Here is a 25,422-nt window from a genome sequence, read left to right on the forward strand (position 1 = left end):
TCAAACTGTCGTTATTACGTTGCTTTACGTCGCGCGGCAGTATCGACAATGATCATTATCAGTACAAAAGAACTTTTCTATAGTTATTTAAGACTATAGTCGTATGAGACCGTCATCTAACCCCTCCGCTATTCGTCTGCACTCACTTGAAACCGTACTATTCGAGACTGCATGACAAAATTTATTCCAAGCATATTTCGATGCAACATCCGACACCGCTATTCGATCTTTCAAAGTTTCCTGAACATGCGACGATGAACGAAGTATTAAACAAACGATTTTTACAAGCAATAAAACCGTGCAAATTCCCATACGTTTCAAGAGTATCCGTGAAACGTCTAAAGTTCTTCGATCCGGACCCACTGAAGGACTGAAAAGCGTTCGCGGCTAGCAATGATTCTGACCGGTCATCCGGAGTGCTCACCTGTACCACGCGCTTCGGCAGGCCTATCTCGCGACCGAGCATCTCGCATTCAGCCATGGTTGGTGTCTTGTAGTCCGAGAACAGCGACTTCATCACCTTTACCTGAGTCGCTGACATCTGAGTGCGATACCTTTTGCCGCTGGACTGGCCGGTTCCACCACCGGCACCGGTTACAGCCGGCACAGCAGCGCTTCCAGTTCCCACGGAAGCGGACCCCTGCCGCGAGCTCTGAGTGCTCGAGGCGGGACTCGCTGGACCGCTCTCGTCGTCCAAGAACTCGGTGGTCTCGCTAAGGCTGTCGTCGTCGCAAATGCTTCGTTCGGAGAGGTCGGTCAGCGGGCCGCAGTCGCTGCCGCCGCGGAAGTGCATGCCGTGTTGTTCTTCGAGGAGGTTGCTCAGCCCGCCGAGACTCAGCTTCATCGGTCGGCTGAGATCGACCGGTTTGCTCAGGTCCAACGGGGACTCGCCGCTGTTGTTGCCAGAAGCCTGGTGGTTCGTCGCTTCTTGCTTACCGTTGCTGGCGTGGGCCTGCAGCTCGCTGATGTATCGCTTCATGGACTCCTCGTAGTACTTCTTAAGGGAGGCCTCCATGTCGGTGTTGAATGGAGGGAACAGCGGCGGCATCATATTGGGCGTGCTGGGGTTCGAGGGCGCGGACTCCATCGAGAGCTCCTCGTCGGGAATATTGTCGATGTTCACCTCGCCGCGGGCTACCTGGTCGGCATGCTTGCTGCTCAGATGAGATTCCAACGCGGACTTCACCTTGAAAAGCGCCGGGCAAAACGGGCAGCGCTTGTTGATCACCTGGCTGTGCGCGCGGAACTGACCCTTGCGCTCGCGAGCGCGAGTGTTTTGGAACCACACCTGCACCACACGTTTCTTCAATCCGACCTCGCGTGCGATAGTCTCCAGCATCTTTCTAGACGGGTTCGACTCGACCTGGTATTTCTGGTAAAGATAGTCCAGTTGTTCCGGGAGAATTGTCGTCCGCAATCGCTTGTCCTTGGGCTGCTCGCTGTGTTCGGAGTTCGAGCGAGACTCGCCGCCTGTGCCGTCGTCGAAGTCATCGTACTTACGTTTTCTGTCTTGCATCATCGCGATCAGGGGATGAGGGGTTTCGGCCGCTACGCCGGTGGTAGCATTGAGGGCTTGTTGCTGTAGGATTCCGAACGGCGAGTCCGGCGGGTAGGCGGGTGGAAACAGGGACGGGTTCATGATATGTACTAGCTGATGCTCGCGCCACAGTTCGAACCGTCCGAACATCAGGTTGCATTTGTCGCATTGGTAACTCTCCTCCTTGGACTCGGCTTGCGACTGAGCCTGTGATTGGGACTGCGACTGAGACTGTTGCTGTTGCGGTAACTGTTGTTGGGGCTGCTGATGCGACTGTGTCATCGTCTGTTGTTGATGGTGAGGAGATGCGGTGGTGTTCAGAGGCTGTTGCAGTTGCTCCGTGAGGGCTGGCGCAGAGGATGGGTTGTTGGATGTGATGTTCGTGGTGGTCGTCGTCGAGCTGCTGTTGCTGTCCTCGGAACTCAAGACGGCTGCGACCTGGGCTGCAGCTGCCTGCGCCTGCGCGCTTCTCTTCGCATCCTCCTCCTTGAAGCAATGGGTTTTCTGATGTCTGATGAGCTCGTAGTACCGTTGGAATACTAGCAAGCATTTCTTACACTGGTAATTCAAGCCTGGTGTTCTTTGGAATCGGCCGGACCCGTCGTCACCTTCGCGATTGCCTGGTGTCACTGGCTCGGCGGCTGGCTGATTCTCGTATACCTTGCGCGCTTTCTGCCTAGCATTTTGAAACCAAACCACGATTACGCGTGGACTTAATCCGAGAAGCTTGCTCAAGTACTCGAGGTCGTCGTCTTTTGGGTACGCGTTGTTTTCGAAAAATTCTTGGAGAACCTTAATCTGGTAATCCGTAAATCTTGTTCGATTCGCTCGTTTGCCAGAACTGTTACCCGAGGAGCTGTTTCCGTTCGAACCACCACTGAAGGAGTAGTCCGTCGGTCCACGGCCGGGACTGAGAGATCTCTGAGGTGTCAAGGTCAAACCTGTTATGGAGCCAGGTACCACTCCACCTGGGCCAGGGTTGGGGCTAGCAAAACTCTGCGGGCCCAGTTTCGGTGGTAACATGGGGATGCTCGGCGCGCTTGTTGTCGTTGAAGAGTGTGACGAGACGTCATGGTGCATCGGGAATACGGAGCTCATACTGAGTGCTGGAGAATGAGGGCGAGATTGCTGACCACCCGAGCTTCCAGGTGAATGATGTTGCTGCTCTTCCTGGTGCTGGGACTGCTGTTGAACGTGGCACTGCGGTTGCTCTTGTATCTCCTGCTTTATCTCGGTGGTCTGAGACGCGTTGACGCTCGTCGTCGACGGAGGCGGAGATGCCTGTTTGTTCGGGCTTTTATCGTCCGAGGAACTGTTACCGGATACGCTAGAATTTAACGGAGTAACTTTCGCCTCCCCGGTCTTCTCGTACTCTTCGAGATTCAACGTGGTGCTCGGAGGATTGTTGAAATTATAGGGGCTGTCTTTGTTGCGCTGGCGTTCTTTGAACAACGTATTTCGGAACCAATGTTTTATTACTTTCGGGGGCAATCCGCTTTGCGCCGCCATGTCTAGAATCTGCTCCTCGCCCGGCGAATTGTTAATATCAAAATGCGCTCGTAGGATTTTTAGCTGTTCGTCTGTTATGCGGGTGCGCGCACGTTTCTGAGAAGCAGCTGCACTTGCCTGCAACACGAAAATGTGCATCTGTTCTTTCTCTGCATTTCTGGCTGCGATTAATCTATCGCGTTGGCGTTGCTTTAAATTATATAGGAATCATCGAAAATATTGAATCTGTTACCATTAGTAACAATAATTTGTACATTAATTTCGAAACACGCAGTAATCAACGATCACAGTAACAATCGCACAAGCGATACTAACACTTGTCAATGAATAGACAAGTAAATAAAAGTTAACAGTCGTTTTCATATAAATAAAATAATATAATAATATAATATCTGTATTCTCTCTCTCTCTGTTTGAATGTGAAAATGACACCGAATCGGGGAAGCGTACATGCATTTTCAATTGTTAAACAAATTTTTAGAAAGAGTTAGAAGTATCATAATATTTGTCATGTTATTCTAGACAATTTGCTTTCTAATTTAGTGCATCTCTTTATTATCACATTATTTTTATTTTTATTTGCGATTTTTAGTAAATCAAGAACGAATATTTTTCTTAGAATATCTCTAACTGTTGGATTCCATTTCTTTAATATAGAAATGACATTCCCTCAGTGACCATAATCATTATTTTAGAACAATTTATCAGGAGAAACATACATTTCCTATAGCTGTTCACGTCAGCATTTATTAAAAAATATCTAACTCATAATTTCTATGGACACATTAGTAGAAATCCCTAATTACCAAGATTAACGTTGGTATCATTAAAACTTTGAACGCGTGAGGGTTAAAGTATCACGAAAGTTTACACGAAAACTAGAAAAATGACCTAAGGAACAGTACTGAAGAGAACGTAAAACAGCATTAGAGGATTCAATAATTACTCACAGCCGCCGCTTGTTGCTGTTGCAGAGCGAGATGTTGTTTCGCCAGAAGATCGGCCTGAGCGTTGATAGGTGGATACGCGGTCGCAGCGCCATCGTAAGGCGGCGGCGGTAGCATCATAGGTACGAGAGGTGGTTGCAGATTCATTGCGGCCAAAGCAGGAACATTCAACCCGAGAGGAAGGCCCATCATGCCCATCATCAATCCAGGATATTGCTGAAGTTGTTGTTGCAACTGAGAAGCCGCCATAGCGTTCAATGCAGCCTGCATCTCGGACATCTGTTGAGCCAGCGTCAGCTGAGCGTGCTGTTGTTGTTGCTGCTGCTGTTGCTGCTGTTGCTGTTGTTGTTGCTGCTGCTGTTGTTGCTGCTGCTGTTGCTGCTGTGAATGATGAGTCTGAGCGGACGGTAACACGGTGGCTGTAGTCGAATCGGTGCTCGACACGGGCGTGTTGCTCAACGCAGGAGTAGTTGCGGGTGTAGTCGACGTTGCTTCCGGTGTCTTGGTGATGCGTTCTTTGTTCTCAGCGATCTCCTCCTTTTCTTTCTCGCGTTGTTCCTTGTCGGAGCTGAGATCTTGCGGCTGACCGGACGCGGGGGTGGAGCTTCTGGGCGCAGACGACGTGGACGAGGACGTCGCGACGGTGACCACCACGCTTTTCTTTTCATACTCGCACTTGAACTGTTGCGCGTACTTCTCGAGAAACTCGCGGGGCACCAGATCGCGATGCACCTCCTCGCAGTGCGCCTTCAACACCCAGACGCTGCTGAACTCCTTATTGCAATGCTGGCAAGTGCTTCTGGTCAGTTCCGGTATAACATCGTCGTCGGTCGGTTCCTCCACCTCCTCCTCCTTCTCGCGGGCCGCCTGAGCTGCGAGTGCTTGCTTCTGCTGTTCCTGCTTCTGTTGTTCTTGCTGGGCCTGGAGCGCGGCCGCAGCCTCCTCCTCCTTCCGCTGGCGCCTCTGGTGGTTCTCGTTGAATTGCATCACAAGATCGAAACCGAAGCTCTCCAACAGATGCTTGTACATTTGCGACGTTTTGTGACGTGGCTGCGACAGGATGTCCTGTGTCGTCTGCGAAGCGTGCTGCACGCTCTGTTGCATGTGTTGCTGCGGCCCGGGCGTCGTAGACGTCGGCGGCGGTGTTTTGGCGGTCGTAGACGGGACGAGTTGCTGCGACGCTGCCAGTTGTTGAAACAATGCCAGTGGATTGCTGAAAATACAATACAGCTGTTGGTGCGTGGCAAGCTGCTCCTGGTTCACGAACAACGCGCTGCATCGGGGACAAGACAGCATTCCTGTGCTACTGGTGTTCATGTTAACAGGTGGACTGTTCGGGCTGGATGGGGGCGGCTGCTCGATCAACGGTCGCGCGAGATCTAATTGCCCACTGGCAGCGAGATCTGGCAGTTTGCTGGCTCTTGTCTGATGTAACACACTTCTCATATGAATGTCTAGGGTGCTGCCCTGCGAGTAAGCTACTTTACAGATGTTGCACTTGTAGGGTTTTTTATCTTGATCCTGCTGGGAATCCGGCGACTCTGTCGGGCTGGCCGGCGGCACCACCGATATCAGCGTGTTGTTGTTACCCTGCTCCTGCATGGCCCTCTTCAATTTATGCAAGTGACTCACGCTATTGTAGTGGACCAACAGTATGTTCTTCTGAGTGAAACTCTCCTTGCAGACGTCGCATTTGTACGGTCTGTTCGGGTCCAAGTATTTCTCCATCGGGTAGGACATTTTCTCTCCCTTGCGGTGCAGCAGCGTCTTGTTGTGCCCGGTCAGGTAGCTCTGCCGCGTGAACGCGAGCTTGCAACGATGACATTTGAACTTTCTGCCGGGATCATGGTAGGAGTCTTCGGCGACCGGTTGGCTGTTTAGGTAGTCTTCCAGGAGACGCTGTTCCTTGTGCATCGGCGATGAGTCGCTCGCGTCGCTTTCCTCCTCCTCAGCCTTGCTGGCATCGTCTTCTACGCTCTGCTCCCCGCTCAGGTTCCCTTGTCTCCGAAAGCTCTCCTCGGTGAGCGCTTGAAGAAGCGGGTGCGCGTGCAGCAGACTCTGCTTGTACTGCGCCAGCTCGTCCTCGTGTAGATCCGCGTGAGTAGACTCTAAGTGTCTCTGAAGTGCCTGCACCGAGCGAAATGATCGACCGCACAGAGCGCACTTGGTCGCGTCCCTTATCGCGTGATACTGCGAATGCTGCTGCAATTTTTCCAAGGTCTTGAATGCCAGGCTGCACTGACCGCACCGGTATTTGTACACGTGTTTCTCGCTGACCGCCAGCGTGGGCGTCGTCGCCGGATGGGTCTCCCTGTGGTGTTGCTGCAGTTCTTCCAGGGAGCGACAGATCCGGCCGCAAATTGTGCACCTCGTGATCTCCTCGATTTCGTCGTTGCCACCGCGCTCGTTCAACTCCTCCTCTTGCGGCGGTTTCGTGGTGGTGGTTGGCGACGTCGGCGTCGTCACCGCTGGTGTCGACGTGTTCCTAGGGTTATTGTTCAGCCAGTGGCTTTGGTCAACCAACAGGAGCAGTCGCTGCAGACCGTCCGTGTTCACCGAGTGGATCTGCATCACGTGCTTCTCCAGCGCGGATCGCTCTCGGAATCCGTCTTGGCACAGCGGGCACAACAGGTCCGGCGGTGGCTCCTCCTTCACCGTCTCCGCTTTCTCGTCCGTGTCCTGCACATGAGCCACCTGCAAATGCTGTCTCAATTCCTCTCGCGATGTCGGCTGATAGGTGCAATACGGACAGGAGACGTCCTCGTGCTCGTTCTCCGGTTCCTGTTCCGTTTCCTGATCATTGTCCGGCTCTTGCTTCACCTCGTTACCGCATTCGCTACCTTCTTCCCGTCGTTCTATAAAAATCGGAAAGGGGCTCACTTCTATTAGAAATTTATAACTACGAATTTGTAACTACGAATTTCTAACTACGAATTTCTAACTACGAATTTCTAACTACAAATTTCTAACTACACATGCGAACAGAACTCAAAGCAGAAAATCAAAACATCAGAAAAACAGAAAAACAACAAGCAAAAAAACAGGAAAACAGACAAACAAAAAAATAGAAAATCAGAAAATAAGAAAATCGAAAAATTAGAAAATGTTTTTGCGACAAGCGATGATTAATAGCGTTTCTTTGCTAAAAAAAAAGAAAAAAAAAAGAAAATTATGAGAAAGCTTTGCTAAGCGTTAAAATTAATATAACCTTGACATTAGTTATCTTCTTGTTGTATTTCTTGCCGCATCATCTGCTTAAAAATTGCAATGAATAGAACTGTTTCGATTGTAATGATTTCTCAGAAGACGTGACAAATTTACACTCATTATGTGATACATTTACTTGAATGTTTAAATATTGATGATATTGGTGATGACGACTTGTTGACGGGCAGCATGGGGTTGAACTCCTTGCCACTGTGCAAAGTGCAGACAAGTTATTACATTGTGAAGATATAAACAATCAACAAAATCACTGTTAATTTTCAAAGAACAAATAAAATATGTACAACAGCAACAATAAATACTCAAAGAGAAGTCTTCAGCTATAGTAATCGACACGTTTAGGTTACTATAGAATCAAATTCCGTGTAGTTTTGTTTACAACTGATAGTTTGCTGTTAATTTTAACATGGTGTACAAAAATGAACATTTTCGACACATTTTACTCTTTTATCTTCATAAAGGCAAGAAAGCGGCCGAGACTCACAAAGAGATATGTGAAGTTCATGGCGTCTACTGCCTTGTTCTGCTTGACATTCTGAAGTTGATGATGACAAAATCAAAGTCATAATTGAATCGAATCGTCATATAACTGTACGAGAGATTGCAAAAAGGTTAAATGTATCACAAATCACAATTGAATATTACATAAAATGTCTTAGACTTGTTAAAAAGTAAAATTCTCTAGAATCTCTAGAATCAGTATTAGCGGTATGCATTTTAAACGTAATGTAATCGATCCCTTCTTGAAACAAATTATTACTGGTGATGAAAAATGGATCGTTTACAATAACATTAATCGAAAAAGGTCATGGTCCAAGCGTGGTGAACCAGCACAAATCATATCGAAAGCTGAATTGCATCAGAAAAAGATCATGCTCCCTAAATATAGTGGGACTATAAAGGTGTTGTGTATTTTAAGCCGCTTCCAAGCAACCAAACGATCAACTCAGATGTTTACTGCCAACAACTTATGAAATTGGACAACAAAGCAATCAAAGTAAGAAGGCCAAAATTGGCAAATCGCAAAGAAATCATGTTTCACTACGACAATGCGAGATCTCACACATCTTTAGCAACACGTACAAAATTATTGGAGTTTGGTTGGGAAGTGATGTCGCATTCTCCATGTAGCCCCGACCTTGCACCATCGGATTATCATTTATTTCGAAGTTTACAAAACTTTTTAAATGGAAAAAATTTCAATAATAACGATAGCCTCAAATCGCACTTGATTGAGTTTCTCACTGATAAGAATCAGAAGTTTTATGAACGCAGAATCATGAAATTACCAGAAAGATGGCAAAAGGTCATCGAACAGAATGGGAAATATTTGACTGATTAAAGTTCATTTTTTCTATAGAAAAAATTGAGTTTTATTTCACATTGAAATACCGAAATTACTTTCCTTCCAACCCAATATTTGCAACGTATGCATAAAGGAAACATTGTAACCAGTTCGAGTACGATACCATCGTTTAATATCTCTATGAATTATTAGTTTGGTTGTTTAATCAGCTTAGTAGCAACTTAACCGAATAATCGTATTTGCGATAGAGGGGACACGATAAAAAGTTTCCATTATGTCGCATTAAGGGAAGCAGTTTTAGCAGCAATGCGGTGCGCGAGTAGAATGATATGTCGTGGTGTGTAGATATCGCAGATGCTTCCTTGACTCGAGTAACAATGCCGGCGAAATTACAGATTGGCAATACAAAATTATCGATGGTTCGTTCCCGGGACAAGAAACGTAGCCCGGTGGCGAAAGCAAGACAAGAAATAAAGAACGACCGCCTATTCGCGTGGTCTGGTATTGTCCGAAACCGCATTTACATCGAACAGCGTCAGTTGCGAGAACACAACGGAACGAGGCAACGCGTGCTACTGGTTTTCTCCTCGTATACGTACGTCCTTCCTCATATATTTATGTAAGTACAGGCCGCCGATATAATAACGCTCTGTATTGTGCGTGGCGCGGCACACGCCACGACCATATGCCACGCTAAATTACTGTCATTGCCTCTTAATTACGCGATAATCGATGAAAACACTGAATTCACGAAGGTGTTCTTAACGCTTTCTACGACGCTAGGTTTTCCTTAGGCCGAGGCTTTTCATAAAAACAACTCATTGAAACGCCGGCTAATCACCCACTGAATCGTAATAATTTGATGACAGATGGCCGCTATTAAGCCGAGAAATTAATTCGAGCAAACGCAGGCCGTCCTAACAAAAGAGATGTAATGTTTTATTCGAGCCGCCGTGAAATACAAACAAAATGTTCCATGGCATTATTTTTAAGGGGAATGCTGATTAGTACGACTATGTTGTCCGGAGGTTGTTAGACACAGCGCCGATAATTAAAAATAACGAGCGCAGCATTGTCTCCGCGTATTATTCGAATTTCGGAAATTGCGAACGTTACCGGGCTCCCAAGTGTTAGGACGGTACAGATACCTGTCAAGAAAAGCGATTGAAGTGCGTGTGCGAATAAATGATCATGTTTACGTTTGAAATCCAATGAGCTTCGTGTGATTTAAAGACATAAAGTGTAAGTTAATTCGGAGAGTCTTGATCGAGCTATTCGTCGCATACGGAAATTTACATGTGTAAACATATCCAATATTGGCACTGCCTAAGATTCACAAAATCCAGCATTTAATTCAGTGCACCGCCATCCCCTTTACGTAAGGTTCACGGTGAACAGGGGCCGTAATGTGTTTCTTGTGTTTTGATCGATACGGGATGTACAAAGAAAATAAAACATTATTCGTCGTGAAAATAAGAAAAGATCGGTGCTTCCATGAAATGACATAACCAAAAAGCGAAAGACATTATTCGAATAAAAAACAGATTTTTGACCAGCAATTAAATGTTATTAACAGCAAGCTGAAAAATAAATCCCAATTATTTTCACCATCGCATAGAAGCGTTTGTCGCATAGAGGCATTCGTCAGACAGAAGCATTCGTCGCATACCTTAGATCACCTGAAGAAGATATATACAACAAATTCTAAAAATAGCGTAGATTAATTACATAGCAGTAGCTGTTACGCCAAATCAAGAAAACAAAATGAAACACTTTGCCATTCCGCTATTTATAAAACAAACTAAGAACTAGAAGCGAAAAGACGTAAGAGGATAACTAATCTCGAGTACGCACCACTGTTGACACTGGTAGCGTTCGGGGTGCTAGGTGTATTTGGACTCGATTGTTGGGCGGGTGGTGCATCAGGATCGCCGACGACCTGAAAAACGTCGCCGATATCGGTGTGCGGTGTTTCGTTCCCTTGGATTCCGCTCCGCCGATGAAGTTGATGCAGTTGTTCCATTTGCAGGTGTCTCAGGGAACGAACGTGCTGGAGAAGAGGCAACCGGTGTCTCGCGCTAAAACCGCATAGGGCGCAATGATAAAGCTTCGCTTGGGTGGGTACGTTGGTGCTGGCTTCATGCAGATGACGAAGAAGGAGCGCGGCGGCTTCGTGTCTCGGGGACGCGGCATGAAGGGCCAGTTTATGAGCGCTGTTAGTGTAATAGTCGCACGCGTGGCAACGCAATTGCGCGGTGCTGGTGGGCGATGCCAAGTACTTCAACTTCCACTCGTTCCTCGGGCCGCCTTCCTTCACATGGTTCACGTGCTGCAGGCGCTGCAAATGCTTGTCCGTTTTGCAGTGGAGTTGAAAGTTTGCTTTTAAATTAGTTTTATAGGAACAAAGTTTGCACACAAAGTGGCCGGCTACCAGCGCCAGGATCTCGCCCTCGCGCGTTCGCGTTCTGTCTACAGCCAGATGGTGGGTCAGGGCTTCGAGGGAGTCCGTCGCGAAGTTGTTGCAGACGCAACACTGATAGAGATGGGACGGGTCGGGATCAGCCGGTTCCGGAGGAGGATCCATGCTGTCCGGTGAAAGTCCGACGTCTCCGCCAAGATTTCCCATCGCGCCCATACTCGCCATGCCGCCCATAATTTCCGGTGGGAGCTGCGGTGGCAGCTGACCACCGGTCATCATTTGAATCAATAGGGCCTGATTGTAAGCCATGTCGGCCAGAGCCGCTTCGGCGTGTTGGGGTTTGTCCAAGCCTCCCAGGTGCAGCAACTGCTCGAGTTGCTGTTGGTGCTGCTGTTGCGCTTGTTGGTGATGATGCTGTGCTTGCTGATGGTGCGACTGTAACGCGGACAAGGTCTGCATGTGTTTTACGTTCTGTTGCAGGACCAGCATGTTGTGCGTATGCTTTTCACTGGTCATGTGTATCCTTAGGTTGCGCGCAACGTTGGTCTCGTAGTTGCAAACGTCGCAGCGAAACGTCGGCTTCGGCTTGCTTTGGTTTCCGGCTTGGCCAGCGATGTGCGGACTGTGGTTCTGCTGGTGGTGCGGACTTCTCGTTGGCATCGGCGCGTCTTGCGAAGAGGATGGATTGCTGGCGCCCGAGCTGCCGCCTCCGCCTTGCTGTAACTCCTGCATGTTATTCAAATGCTTGTCGCTCTGCATATGAATGCTGAGATTGCCCTTCGTCGTGGTAGAATAATTACACACTTCACACCTGTAGGGCTTGTAGCCGCAAGTGTAAGTCTCGCCCCGCGCTAACCTAGGATGCGGTTGGCCAGCGATGCAGTATATGCAGGACGTTTCGCTCTCCGGATGCTTCTCCTTCATGTGGATCTCCAGGGTTTCCTGATACTTGTAATGCCAATTACATTTCGGACACTTTAACGTCTTGCACGAGTTTCTACTGTGAATCCCAGCTAACGGCCCTCCAGGACCCGCTAAGCGGCTACTGGCGAGGATCAGTTCACATTTCGGGCACTCGACGCCGCTCGGTCTGCCTTGCATGTGTTCGGGACACACGCCGATGGTGGTGCCCGTCAGGAAATTCGGTGGCTGCTGGGTCAGGGCAGCGTAAGAAGACGGCGAGCCTTTGGTCGATGAACTTGGCGGAGGTGGCGAAGTGTAATGCATAGTGGCGTCCGGTGCTTTGGCCCAGGAAGCAGCGCTCACCTGCGCCCCGGTCCATTGATGTTGCTGCGTTTGCTGATGATTGTACGTTAGAGGATGATTCGAATGCGACGTGGGTGTGGTGGGTGTGCTCGGCGATGGCCTCTGTTGCTGTTGCTGTTGCTGCTGTTGGGGACTGCTCGGGACTCCGGGCGTGCTCGCGGGCGTGCTGGACGCCGTCGGTGGCTCGTGCTCGTTGGATTCGGCGCGCTGCTGTTGCTGTTGGCTCTGCATCTGCGCGGGCGACGATTGCGGACACGTGGAGTTCGTCACGGGCTCGAGAAAGCTGACGAGCGGCTGCTTTCCTCTGCCCACGGCCTGGATGATCGCCGATGCCGTCGAATGAGAAAGTACTTGTCTCTCGTCTTCCATCAAGGTGAGTTGATGCTCGCCCTGGGCGTGCGCCACGAAACTTTTCGCGTACCCGAAGCTCAGTTTGCATATGAAACACATCAAAATAGGTTTCACAGGCACCGAAGCGGCAGGCGGTGGTGGCGCTGTCGGGGGCGGAGGCGGCTGTTTGCTCCCCTCTGCGCTTCTGTAGCTGATCACCCGATAGCTGTGCATTACAGGAAGATCGGGATTGTGCTGCTGGGCCGCCGAACGTTGCTGTTGTTGTTGCTGCTGTTGCTGGTACGCCTGATGGGCGTACAGTCTCGACACGTAGTACGCGCTCGCGATTTGAGGAAATACTAAAGAATGAGGAACAGAGACACCGCGGCCGTCTACAATGCAACCGTCCGGCAGGGAATCATCTTCACTCAGTTCGCTCTCGCCCTCGATTATGTACGCCGAACCGTCCGGGTTATAGACGATCTTCCCATCGAATTTCTCAACGTCGCCGCCCGTTGGACTTGGGCTCGGGCTAGGACCTTGCTGCTCTTGCTGTTGCTGGCCTTGCGATTGCATGGTCATAGTAGTAGTCGTAGTGGTCGTAGTCGTATCCGCGATCGGCGTGGGCGTTGGTATGGCATCGCGGGTGCAGGGTTCTGTGCCCGAGGGTGGACTGGCCGTGCGGGGGTGGTGGGGCTGATGCAGCGCAGCCCCCGCTGCCGGGGGGGACCCGCCCCCTCGACCCCCCTCCTCCTCCGGGCTCATCTCCTGCTTTTGCTGCGTGTACGGGGAATTTTGAAAGGGCCCGCCGTGTTGCTGTTGTCGCTGCTGCTGCTGCTGGTGTTGCTGTTGCTGATGATGGGCCGCCACCAGCTGCTGGTAAAGCTGATGCTGCCCGATCGCGTTCGACGTTTGCTGTTGAAGATGCGAGGGAGGAATGTTGTGGTGCTGAAGGTGGTATTGGGGGGGATGAGGCTCACTGGAGGGCATCACCCCAAACGTGAGGCGGGCGCCAGCCTCACATCACCTACGGCGCCTGCGCCTACACTCTCTCGACTTACTCTTCTTCTTCTCCTCCTCCTCCTACCAAATGCTGCGCTCCCCACCCTCTTCAATCGCAGTCTATCGGTAATCGTAAACTCTTCACGATCAACGGACACTTTACTAGCTACCCCGACGCAACCCCAGGTCGTACCTGTAACACAGAACAATTCGTCTCGTGAAAAACGTCTGTCTCGATAACACAATGCGTCATTAACGCCAAACTTACCGAGCCGGACGTAATGACCGACTTCACATATTTTGTTTTCTATCGAGAAGATTCTTTCATTGAAAATAATTGAATTGATTTGTTCATCCAAGCATGTATTATAATCAAAATGACGGAAGATCTGAATTCTTACCGGCAGGCTCAGTGTTAACACATAACATTAAAGTGAGCTAATTAATGTTATCGAAACTAGAACGTGCAAATTTACCGTAGGGAATAGTAGTTTAACTGGTTTGCATTTCGAAAAGAATGAGTTTCAAAACCTAATTAAACATTAGCGACACCTATATGTGATCGACGCGGTACTCGACGAGTGAATTTTACCATAAAGATTCGAATTGGAAAACCAACTCGCTGTGTTCACACGGGTACAGAACGAAGCTAGTCTTCACAATAAATTGAACTAAGTTCGCGCAGTGTTCGCGGTTCGCGTAGCAGTCTCAGATTCGTTTTCGGTGCCGAGTATTCAGGAGATCTCAGTTCGCCCGCTCGAGAGGGAATGATTTCGCGAGGAGTATTATGAGATGGTCTAGCCGGTTAATCCGGACAAACAGTGCCGGCTCCGAGGACAGTCAAAAGATAGTGAAATACGTAGAAAATGCGGCAAGCTGCGTGTACAGAGGATCAAGCCAGCGATGGCCCCGGGTCGGTACACAACGCCGAAGAGAGACTCGGCATGGTAACACAAGGCATCCTGTGTTCGGATTACCTGGGCCCTCGGTGGACCCAGCTGTGTTTGCGGCCCGACCATGCTTATCTATCGATTGGTTATTGACGTCTCTCTTCTGCTTGCGACCACCAGAACAGAACAACCATAACGGAAAGGGAGATCGCACGGTCAAATTCGAGGGAATGAATGTAACTCTTGTGCAGGCTTAGATTAAGGCGTTCTTTTCCCGATACCCCCCATCTACGACTAGTTTTTCTAGTCGTAAAACGACAAATTGTCCGGTTCCGCAAACAGATAACGAAGACGTTACGAGGACTTTGAAAATAGCGCCGCGAGATATTCCCTTTGGAAGCATTCATACGTTTTCTCGACGGGCACCCCGACGATCCTAGATTAGCGGATGCGTATTCAATGATCTAGTCGGCGACTACGCCGCAGTCCATAGCCGCAGATTATCGTGTTCGAAAAGACGAACGCACGAGGGTTCGCGGAATCTAACGGACCAACGTTGAAAAGAGTGGGTGTATTCGAATTTATGCATTTGTGGACGCGCGCGTGTGCGAGGGCACAGCGCCGCGTGACAGACCTCTGAATCCCTCTCATCCCGTGGAAGCAACCGCGGGATTCTTTGCCCCCTCCCCCGCCCGATCGCGAGCCGCAGTTTCCTTTCTTGTTGGCTGCAAGTGCACCGCTGGACATCATGATACATACGTGCACGGTATTATGCGGTCTCTCCTTCGCTATCTTTATTCGCCGCTCGCCCTTCGCCTTTCCCTCCTATCAACGCGGTTATAATTCCGCGTCTCCGGCGACGCCACTTTTATAGTGCGTCGGGCCACCGCAAGCGATCGTTTCCTCCGATTATCCTTGATCTAACCGCCCGGAATAATGTCAATCACGCGGCGGTCACGATTATATTTAGCGAATTTTCTTGCCCGCGGAATCGCCCATGAGAATTAATGCTCCCCAACTCGATGTTCGGCGATCAATTATTTCCCTCCCGTTCCAGGTCGAACGGTAGTTCTTTGTGATCCGTGTTAGAGTCAGAAATCTGGTTTACCCGTATACACATGTAACCGCGACATCTGTGTTTTGTATTTAACACGAATGTGAAGCGTTTCTTGCAATTAGTCTAAAGGTGCGCGTTGTGAGTGTCGGTCGTGTTGTTAAAATATCTCGAGTACGGGTCTTTCGTAGAAACGCAGACACGTTCTGCTGAAACAACCAGCGTCCAAGGAATCATTTAACACAACAACCGGCGCTCGTGCAATTCGGGTTAATGCATAAATTATTGAGGACAGAAAAGAAAATCGTACTTCGATTCCGAAAGCAATCGACGCGTGAGAATTTCGATGCACGTTCGCGAAATGCATGCAAGTATACGGGTGTATCGTCGTAACTAAATATCAGGATTGCTTGAAACGTTAGGCGAATCAATTCGTCTGTGGGAAAACTTGAATGTTTGCGGATAACAAGTTCGGTTCTACCGGCTGAATTCTTAACACCGAAAAAAGTTGCGCGGCATTGCGACGCTAATTATATCCAGATTAAGCGTTTCGGCTTGTCGTTCGCCGAACGTGTAGATCTGAAAGCGAATAAAAAATCGAAAGAGAACCACGACCGTTATAATAACGTAATTTATAACGACATTAGCACGGCTCGTGTAATCGTCTACGAAAAAAATATAGGTAACGGCGATACCGGCTAGATTAGGGCTCCACTATTGTGTAACCAGAAACATCTGCCAATCTAACATCACCTGCCCCGAGTTACCTATTTCTAGCTAATTTATCACCCGCTTCGACGGTGCTAGGAACCAAAGGACGGCCACAGACGAACCCGACTCGATCGGGACTAGATCTGAATAGAAACCTCTACTTTCATCAGTCCTTAGCCTTTCATTAAAAGATACCATCTTAACTGCTCCGAGACCATGCGAATTCTTGATTATAAACACGTGGCTGTTCCACTGATTCGTGCCGATAAACCCGCCAATGTTCTCTTCGTTTGCATCGAGCGAAATTTCCTCGCCTAGAAAGAATGTTCTGCTGGAAGAAAGCTGGGAGCTCGTTGACTCCGAAGAGAAATGGACGCGGCGCCGATTTAATTAAACCGAAGATATGTCGGCAATGTATAATCGTTTAAAATCAATCTCCATTTCTTCATTTCCCTTCTAGAATTTTATTCTTCGACTAGACATACTGTATCTGTGACTGTACCTACCAATTATATAAATAAACTGTGAATAAACAAGCTGTGCAATTATTTTAGTATGTAGCTAAAATTCGTTTAGATTCAGTTGAACTGTGGATATTTCTGCAGTGTTTCATTATTTTAAATCAATCCTCATTTCTTCGTTTTCCTTCTAGGACATTATTCCTTAACTACATAATGGTGCAAACAAGTCATAAAAAATTATTTGCATCAATAATCTGAGCGTGCCAATTATAAATATATTATAAATAAAGAAATCATGCAATTATTTTAGTATGCAGGCTAAATTGGCTTAGATGTTAGCGTCCGAAAAAACGCGTTTTTCTACGCAAAGAAAGGAATTTCATTGTATTCGAAGCAGCGCTAAAATTTTATCGCGTATTTGCGACATTCAGAGTCGATTCGTGCAATCGAACTTCTGAAAAACTGGCTTCCCATGATCGTGATCGGGTCGGGTATCTACGAAAGGAAGAAACCTGTGTTCCCGCCTTTGCAAGAGCAGCGTATAATTTGTAATCATCCTAGAAGTTGAGGAAAACACCATCGGATAGTCTGATGGTGCGACGAGCGACGGATCATTACGTGCATCCAGGATTCATTAAGCCGGGGTATCGATTGCTGGTACCTCTACCTTTTCATCGACGACATATAGAAGACTCGTTCTTCCGCGAAACATAGTTACTGCTAATGCGATCGATGAATTTGATTACAGTGTTCTTATCGGCCACTGTCGAAGATTACTGAAGGTTACCGCAAAGACAGGCCCGGCCTGTCCACGATTAATAATGTACAAGATTTTCTAGTGGCTGCGGGAACCGATCGCGTGAAGCTTCCTACGATTAGTCTGCTTCCTCGAATTTACACAGTTCTCTGGATAAACATTCATTTCGATTAGGAACCCTATCTTAATCACGCGAAACCACCAGCTGCGCCCCGGTCTCGTTCTGCACGCTTCCCCTTGTACGTTTCTCGAAAAGACAATCGTTTTGCGGATACGTCACCAATTTTTATTGAAACTATAGTTCTCCGGACACATTCATGGTGTTAACAATGCATGTGTGTCTTCTTCTTATTTCTTACATTCTTATCGAAAGTTTAACAATATATTTGCTTCATAAGGATATGCAATGGAGGCATCGAAACGTTAGTTAGTTCAATTCTTGTTTGAAACTTCAAATCAGCAATTTATGTTTCACTTATCGTGTGAAATTTTAAAGGAAATTGTAAACAGAAAGTTACATACTTCAACAAGAAAGTGATGCCCTCTCAATCTGAAAAATTCTCTAAAGAACGCCTTTTTAAAGATCACGTTTAAAGTTTAAGAAGATCGGAATGTTTGTGTCACCAAAATTAGCCAATAGGGGGAGGCTGTGTAAGAAATATTTTTTTCGAAAAATGTTCGAATTACAAGAATCGATTTGCCTAAAAAATCGAAATCAATGAATCGATAATGACGAGAAACGTAGAAGACGAGAAAAACCTACACATCAAATAGTTTGCTTGATACTTTTACTAATAACAATTAGTTCTCCTAAAAGGCAAAAATCGAATTACAATTCTCACGCGAAAGAACCGATTTCAGAGAAGATCGGATGCGAAAGAAAGAATCCGAAAGATTGATCTTTCAAGCAAAAGAGTTGGTTTTCTAAAGAATCGAATCGAACTCGAGCATCCCCAGTTTGAATGGTGTCCTGCGCGTGTCGCCGGCGCGCAGAGACAACGGTCTCGCGGCGGCAAACAAAATGGGCGACTACAACGGTGGACGCGAAACATAATCGTCGCTTGGGAGAAAGTCGAAATGAACACAGGTGGTTGATGAGTTTGTACCGAATGACGGGAGGGAAAAACACGGGCCGGGATACGGACGGGACAGAGATAGACGCAGAAGTGGACTGACGGTGTTCGGTTGGGGGATGGGTAACAGTTAAACATTCAGCGGACGACCGCGAACGAGGCGCACCAGGCTTTTGTTTGTCGCGCCGTTTCACCGGAAACCGAACCGATGTATACGCGGCTTCTCACGCGAAAGTCCCTTTTGTGTTTTCTGCCGGCAGAAAGAATCGAACGGCGGGCCCCGCGGGGCCAAAACATGCCCGGATCGGTCGCGCGTTACGTCGCGGCACGAAATACGCAAGATGCGCGCAATTATGGCCCCCCAATTATCTCGTACGCGTCTCGTTATTTATTGAATATCGTGCCTGCTTATTTCTCAGGCGAGCTTGCGTGCCACCGCAGCGACGAAACGAAGAATCGAGAATAACAGAAATAATCGTCGTTCGACGTTAATTGCGCTCTCGAACAGTAGCAATGACCGATGGTTCGTGTCAATTAATGCCCTTCCGATCTGTTCGACGGCCTCAAAATTTCTGTTCCCACGAAAATACAATTACATTCGGACGAAATTTACACTTACAGTGACTTATATTTTCTATTTTTGTATTATTCTATTTGTTCTATATTTTATTAATCGATGTGATATCTTTAATTTATTATATTTATATTATATTTATTGTATTTATTATATTTATTATATTTATTATATTCATTATATTCATTATATTCATTATATTCATTATATTCATTATATTCATTATACTTATTATATTCATTATATTTATTATATTTATAGAGGAAAGGTCTCCATATATCTTCTCCTAACCCCATGCACTGCGATTTCTTTCAGCGTTAAGTAATTCCCCCGTAGAACGAGACAATATTTCTTGTAATTCTCCATTTACTTTCATTCCTAGGTTACCATAACAGAAGAATAAAATTTTGTTTGGATTTAGAAGAAACGAATAACCAACTATGCACGAAATCTTTGTCACAAGTGTGACTCATTGTTACAGCGCAAGGGGTTAACACCGATAAACGGCTGTACTTTTGGACGCCAGTTTTTATAAGTACTGTTGGCCAAGACAGTCGCGATACCGCTTGCTAATTTTTCTACCATCCGAATTAAATATCTCCTCGATGTAGGATTTACACACAATGTATATCTCCTTGTACCCTACCGAACTGATCGTAATGATGTATAGTTGTCCCCTCGCTCAATTAACGTAGTCTCGGGCCCACCTCACAACAGTTATCGAGGAAGATAGGTGTTCCGAGAATCGTCGGACGTTATCTTTCTTAGGGTCGCTCGCTTCTTGAGTATATCAAAGACGAGAACGAGAAACATAGGGTGTGAATGAGACGGACGATAAGATTCCTCGCTGTGTGGAAGTGGTGACTGTGAAAAAAATGGTGAGAAAATTAGTATGAAACCTCGTGCGTTTGCTTGTACGTTATTTTGTGAAGTTTAGCAACCAGTTGCGCGAGAATAATATTTAATCCCTTGCGTTGCGATTGTCACAGACAATTTAATTTAGCGCAACGAAAGTAAGGAAAAAATTCTTAACATAATTGTAGTTGTCGTGAACAAAATTTAAAAATTATTTACGTTCCTTTTTGATGTTGTTTATATCCTAGTAATTCGTTATAGCTATTTTAGATAGAAAAAAGCGAGGGAATGTATCGATTTTAACAGTTAAATTCGAGTTTTACACAGAAAATGTTTGCGGGCGAAACTCGTCATTTCAACTTGAGAGGTTGAAAAGAGGTTTCTGAAAAGTTCATTGTTCTGTTATGGGAAATTCTCGTTTCAATGAAAAGGGCTTGTTTCCTCGTTGGTTCGGATACGAGAGGCTCTATTGTACAACGGAGCAACTATTATCCGTGCATATTGAAGAACCACTGGCAAGAAACCCTGGCAAAATCTATCCCGTAATCCGTTTAACGATATCGATCATTAAACGTAACACTCCGCGACTCCGTGGCCACGATTAATCTCTCGCCCTGTTCCTTTCATTATTATCATTACACCGGCGACTTTCTACTTAATACCCGCGTACACTGTCCGATAAGACCTATCGAACAGCCGAACAAGTTCGAGCGCACGCATCGAGAACAAGCCACGGGGCCCACGCGTTGCGAGAACTCGAAACGCATCGACGTGAAACGGTCATCGATCCACGATAATACTTCGTCACGGAAACTTCTTGCGACTGTCAATTAATGAACGGAGTATAGGAATTATCGAATCGACGGCAGCAATTTCAGCGACCGGGCTCTGGAGAAGTTTCGTGTTCGAATCGGAGATTTCTCAACCCCGTTTTCGGTGCTCAGGTGAACCTATCGTAATTGTTGGAACATTAATGACAACTGATCGCATTGCCATAGAAACCTTGATTGTCAAATGGTAAGCGTACATCGATTACTTATTCATAAAGATATGTTGTCTGCTTTAATTACAAGATGCAGGAACTGCACAACTATTTATTTCATTTCTCAATCATTTTAATCGGTTGGAAATAGTCCAATAGTATTTTTAAATTGCTCAATGTTTTTACTGTCTTGTACTTGGTTAACTTGTTTTTGCCACAGATGTATAAAAACCGCACATTACTTTCGAATTGCAGATATTCGGATAAAATACAATGTTGGTTAAAATTCACATTTCTTCGTTTGGAGTTGCTCCAATTGCAAAGACTCTCGTGTAGAAAATAATCGAATAAACTTCTCAATCCAAGGTAATAAAAATAGCGAGAAATTTAAATAAATTCTGTCTTGTTAGTCTCGTAAAGCAACGCACGCCGGTCACTTTTATTAACATTTATGTTATATTATATTAACGACTATGTTGAATATTATATTAACTACTTTTAGTAGCAAATAACAAGAAAAACAATGTTCAATTTCCAATTTGTTCAAAGTTAACGTTCGATTGAAAGAAGAAAACTTTGAACTCTACACAAGTGCTACTAGCTCTCGCGAATAAAGAGTAACCGAAAGCAGTGTGAAACTGTTACATCAATTACTGCCATTTTTACACAGCAGTTTAAAACAATGCACTTTCATAAACATCCTTGAAACCTGATACCTCATTAAACGATACGCACGCTTCGATATCAAATCCGTTATTCCAGATTCGATCTACTTCTAACCGAGCTCCGCGATGGAATTAAACTCTACGATCCTGCTTTCGCTGCAATTTTTCCTCTCATTTGCTTACGATTAAGCAATTCTTTGTAATCTCGCGAACGTGTCGAAACAAGCTTGGTCGCGGCTATCGAGGTTCTGCCGCAGTTAATTCGCGGGGATACTCGCGGCCAATGAATTAATCGATGGCTTTTCAATTGCGCGAGCGCATCCGCTGTTTGCCATTCGCGATGGCCGTTCGCGGTCGAACGAGAGCAGGAAAACCGAGACAGAAAGCGAACGAGAGAGAGGGAGAGGGAGAGAGAGAGAGAGAGAGAGAGAAATAAAGCGAGACATATGGAGAAAGAGAGAGAAAGGGAGCGGGAGAGAGAGGGAAGAATGGTAGGGGCAGGGAGTCGCGACGAAGGGGGGTGAGCGAAGAGGAGCACGATGGGAGAACAGAAAGAAGAGATTCGCTCGAAGACAACGGTAATAAGTGAAGGGCAGAGCACACGGAGGAGGCGCGCGTAATTTACGTGCAACATGGATCCGGGCGGCGTTTAATCCGGCGAAGGAGCTGGCGATTATGAAGTTAGGTTGGGTTAGGTGGTGAGCGCAAGCAGAGCCTCTTTGTGATATCAATTAAGTATGATTTGCCCTCTTCGAGCGGCGAACGCTTTCGCCTCCTTTCTTTCCATCTCCTTCTCTCTCTCTCTCTCTCTCTCTCTCTCTTTCTCTCTCTCTCTCTCTCTCTCTCTCTTTCTCTTTCCATCGTTCGATGCTCTCTTACCCCCGCGGGGTAACCTGGAGTTTAACCTCATCCCTTATAATTTTCTTCGAGTGCACCGTGAGAAACTTGCCCGTAACACGCACGCGCACGCATGTGTAGCCGAAGTATATTGGCCTGCTCTCCCGGCTCATCCGGCGGTCACCGATTATTAGATTTCATCGAATTTTCGTCGTACACTCACGTGGCGGCCCACGGCCGTGCCCCCTTCGGACGCGGATCCGCCAATTAACCCGGTTAACGTCCTGGCCCCGCAATTAAGCCAATCCGTGAGAGGAGCGAATTCCAGGATCCGCGGGATACGCATGCCCCTTTCCCGCCTACCGGGCCTACGATCGTAGGCGGAACGAAGGATGCCGAACAATGCCGCCTCGCGGATCACGAAACCGCCTCTCTCGCCGGTCTCCTCTTCCATGGAACTTTCGTCTCCGATCGGGCAACACCGTGGCTGATTGAACGCCGCGGGAAAATTCGTTTTCCAATCGGGTGGTGTTAGGCGCTAAGCTATCGTCCTGGTCAAGGTAACCGATTAAACAGCTGCTTTTGACGAGTATATTTATCGAAATCTCTATACGAAATTTCTTTCTTTTACTTCTTCTTTTGTAACAAAAGGTGTTTTTCCCGTGTACATGAATAAATCATTATTATTATTATACTCGTGATGCCTAAAAGTAGTTACAATTTGTTGTTCAAATTGCGATTTTAGTGAAAACTAAAATACATTCGTAAATTGGAAGATGTTTTGATGTTTTGGAGACCAAAACGAAATAAATCGAACAAATAAAAAATATAAATAATTATTACGAAAAGACTGTAACGTGAACAAATAATTGTTCTTTCGTTTGCGACACATTTTAGGTGCACGCTGTTCAAAGAAGTGGCATCGGCAAACTGGTTAAGAGTGTTTTCTTTCGAGGGAAATGACTGCGAATTTTATAAGAAATAATTAGACATTACGATGAAAACGAGTAGGTGAAATATAAAACAGGAAGAAGATTAAAACGATTTAAAAGTATCGATGTATTTCTGGCATCTTATTGTAACTATTAAGGGAAATGTAAAATTTTAATTTAACGCCTACTGCTTGTAAATATAGTGGAATCAGTTTTTAGTTTGCATAAAGATTCGCAGACTAGTAATACATAGATACAAACTGTATAGATAGTAATACAAACTGTAATAAGTATTAGAAGAAAAAAATAGAAAAACGGAACATAATGGAGTTTGTCGTCAATTGTTTCGTACAGGATTATTTGATGTGTTCGGTGTATGAAGTTACTTTTTAAGTTATCACACTGATAAATTCTATTTCTTCTATTCTCTTGTAATAATCATTAATATATCAGGATATTAAATAACATCGCGTATAAAATTAATTTGTCAGTAAAGACTGTCTATCGGTGTTTCTTTCAAACGCATACGTTTAAGATATTATACATATACGGTATTGCCAAATGTTTTAAATGCAAAAAGACGTACAAATTAATAAGGTCTAGCAGGATCTCTATTTTCCATTTACGATAAGTAATCATTTAGTTACCAACGAAACGTTCCCTAAACTCTAATTTTTATAAAATTAAATCAAATGCCAGCTGTGCGTTACAATTCCAAATAAACACACGTATAAACAAAATTGAATTATTTTCACGCAGAACATCAAATGGCGTAGCAACCCTGTTAAGAAGGGGATACAGTAAATTCTCCCTAATTGACCCCTAGCTTGAAAACAAAAATGGACAATTTGGGAAGAGGAGATACGATTATCAACAATTATAAAAACCGCAAGGCTCGAATAATCGTATCTCCTCTTCCCAAATTGTCCATTTTTATGCACAAGCTGACGGTCAATTAGGGAGAATTTACTGTATCATCCAACGAACGCGTGAAACCAGATTGGAAACGAAGTGTGCGAAGACCCGTTAACCCTGCGTTCCCCGCAATTGTCTAGCCGCCGTGCAAAAATACAAAAGTTTCGAAAGGAAAAATGGCATTCGTTTATCGAACACGACATCGACACCCATTAAAATTCCACGGTAGACCACGTAAATCCGAGGAGACCGGCGGAGTTAAAAGTGCCTAGGGCCATCGAGTGGAGCGATGCGCCGCTGCGTGACCCCACGAAATAATCCCGTCACGTAAACTCGTGTGTACCGCCGGTGGTAGTACCTACAAGCGGCACTCGACGCGTTAAGGAAACCCTCTCTCGAATTCCCGAATTCCATCGGCCAGTCGGTGTTGGTGTCGGCCCGTGGAAAGGGGTTCGAGGAGCGTAGGGTAGAGAGAGTTCCGTCGTCGATCGCCGCTGGGAAGTGTTTTTGCTTCGACGTCGACCATGTACGGGCAACAACGGTCGCAGGGGTGGCTAATGACAAAATCAATGCAACATAATTAGACATGGCGACTACGTAGCCGGCTAGCTAGCCTGCTGGCGAGCGATTCGAGTGTCCGTGTGTGCGTATCCGCCGGCATTGTACGCGTTCACCTGGACATTTCTGTTGTCCGCCGCTTAAGCCAGGCGGGAATTATTCGAAGAAAACATCGTCTAATGCGATCGACAAGGTTTTCTTGCCATCCGGAGCCACCGCTCCGCCGATCCCGAGCGTTTCGATCCTTCGCGCTGGGAACGCGCAAAATTCTCCAGATAAAAGCGCGTCGATAGATCCCATAATTCACCGCGCCCGATTTTTTATCGAGCGGTCGCGCGTCGCTCGATCGCAGTCCAGCACGTGCGAACGATACTGATTGGGTTCGTAGTCGGTTCGATGTGGGGCGCTAATGATCTCAGTTAGCGGATGTCCAGCTTCGAGAGGAACGACTCCCGCTTGATTTATGATCCGCGCGGATTTCGGCGAATCGGCAATAAGGCCTGGTTCCCGGCTCGATACTATCCGATCTCGCTGAATAATTCACATTGTTCGAGAAGCGTAAAACTCGGCCGCTGGAGTACGTGTATATCACCGGGGGCGTGGGCGTGCGAAATAAC

The 25,422-nt window shown here is 46.6% G+C and overlaps 1 protein-coding gene across 6 annotated transcripts in view; it reads right to left on the reverse strand.

Annotated features, from left to right (window-relative positions):
• The window catches only part of zfh2 (Zn finger homeodomain 2), a 259,716-nt gene that overhangs the window by 167,909 nt on the left and 66,385 nt on the right, over positions 1-25,422 (reverse strand). For all 6 annotated transcript variants that reach the window (XM_033468677.2, XM_033468678.2, XM_033468679.2 and 3 more), the window contains 3 exons: positions 10,379-13,734; positions 3,997-6,848; positions 425-3,163 (listed from right to left, as the gene is read on the reverse strand). In XM_033468677.2, the coding sequence (XP_033324568.2) occupies positions 425-3,163; positions 3,997-6,848; positions 10,379-13,529 (8,742 nt within the window). In that variant the 5' untranslated portion in view covers positions 13,530-13,734. The remainder of the gene's footprint in view (positions 1-424; positions 3,164-3,996; positions 6,849-10,378; positions 13,735-25,422) is intronic.

This window comes from Megalopta genalis, chromosome 2 (assembly GCF_051020955.1).
Source record: "Megalopta genalis isolate 19385.01 chromosome 2, iyMegGena1_principal, whole genome shotgun sequence".
Classification (NCBI taxonomy): domain Eukaryota; kingdom Metazoa; phylum Arthropoda; class Insecta; order Hymenoptera; family Halictidae; genus Megalopta; species Megalopta genalis.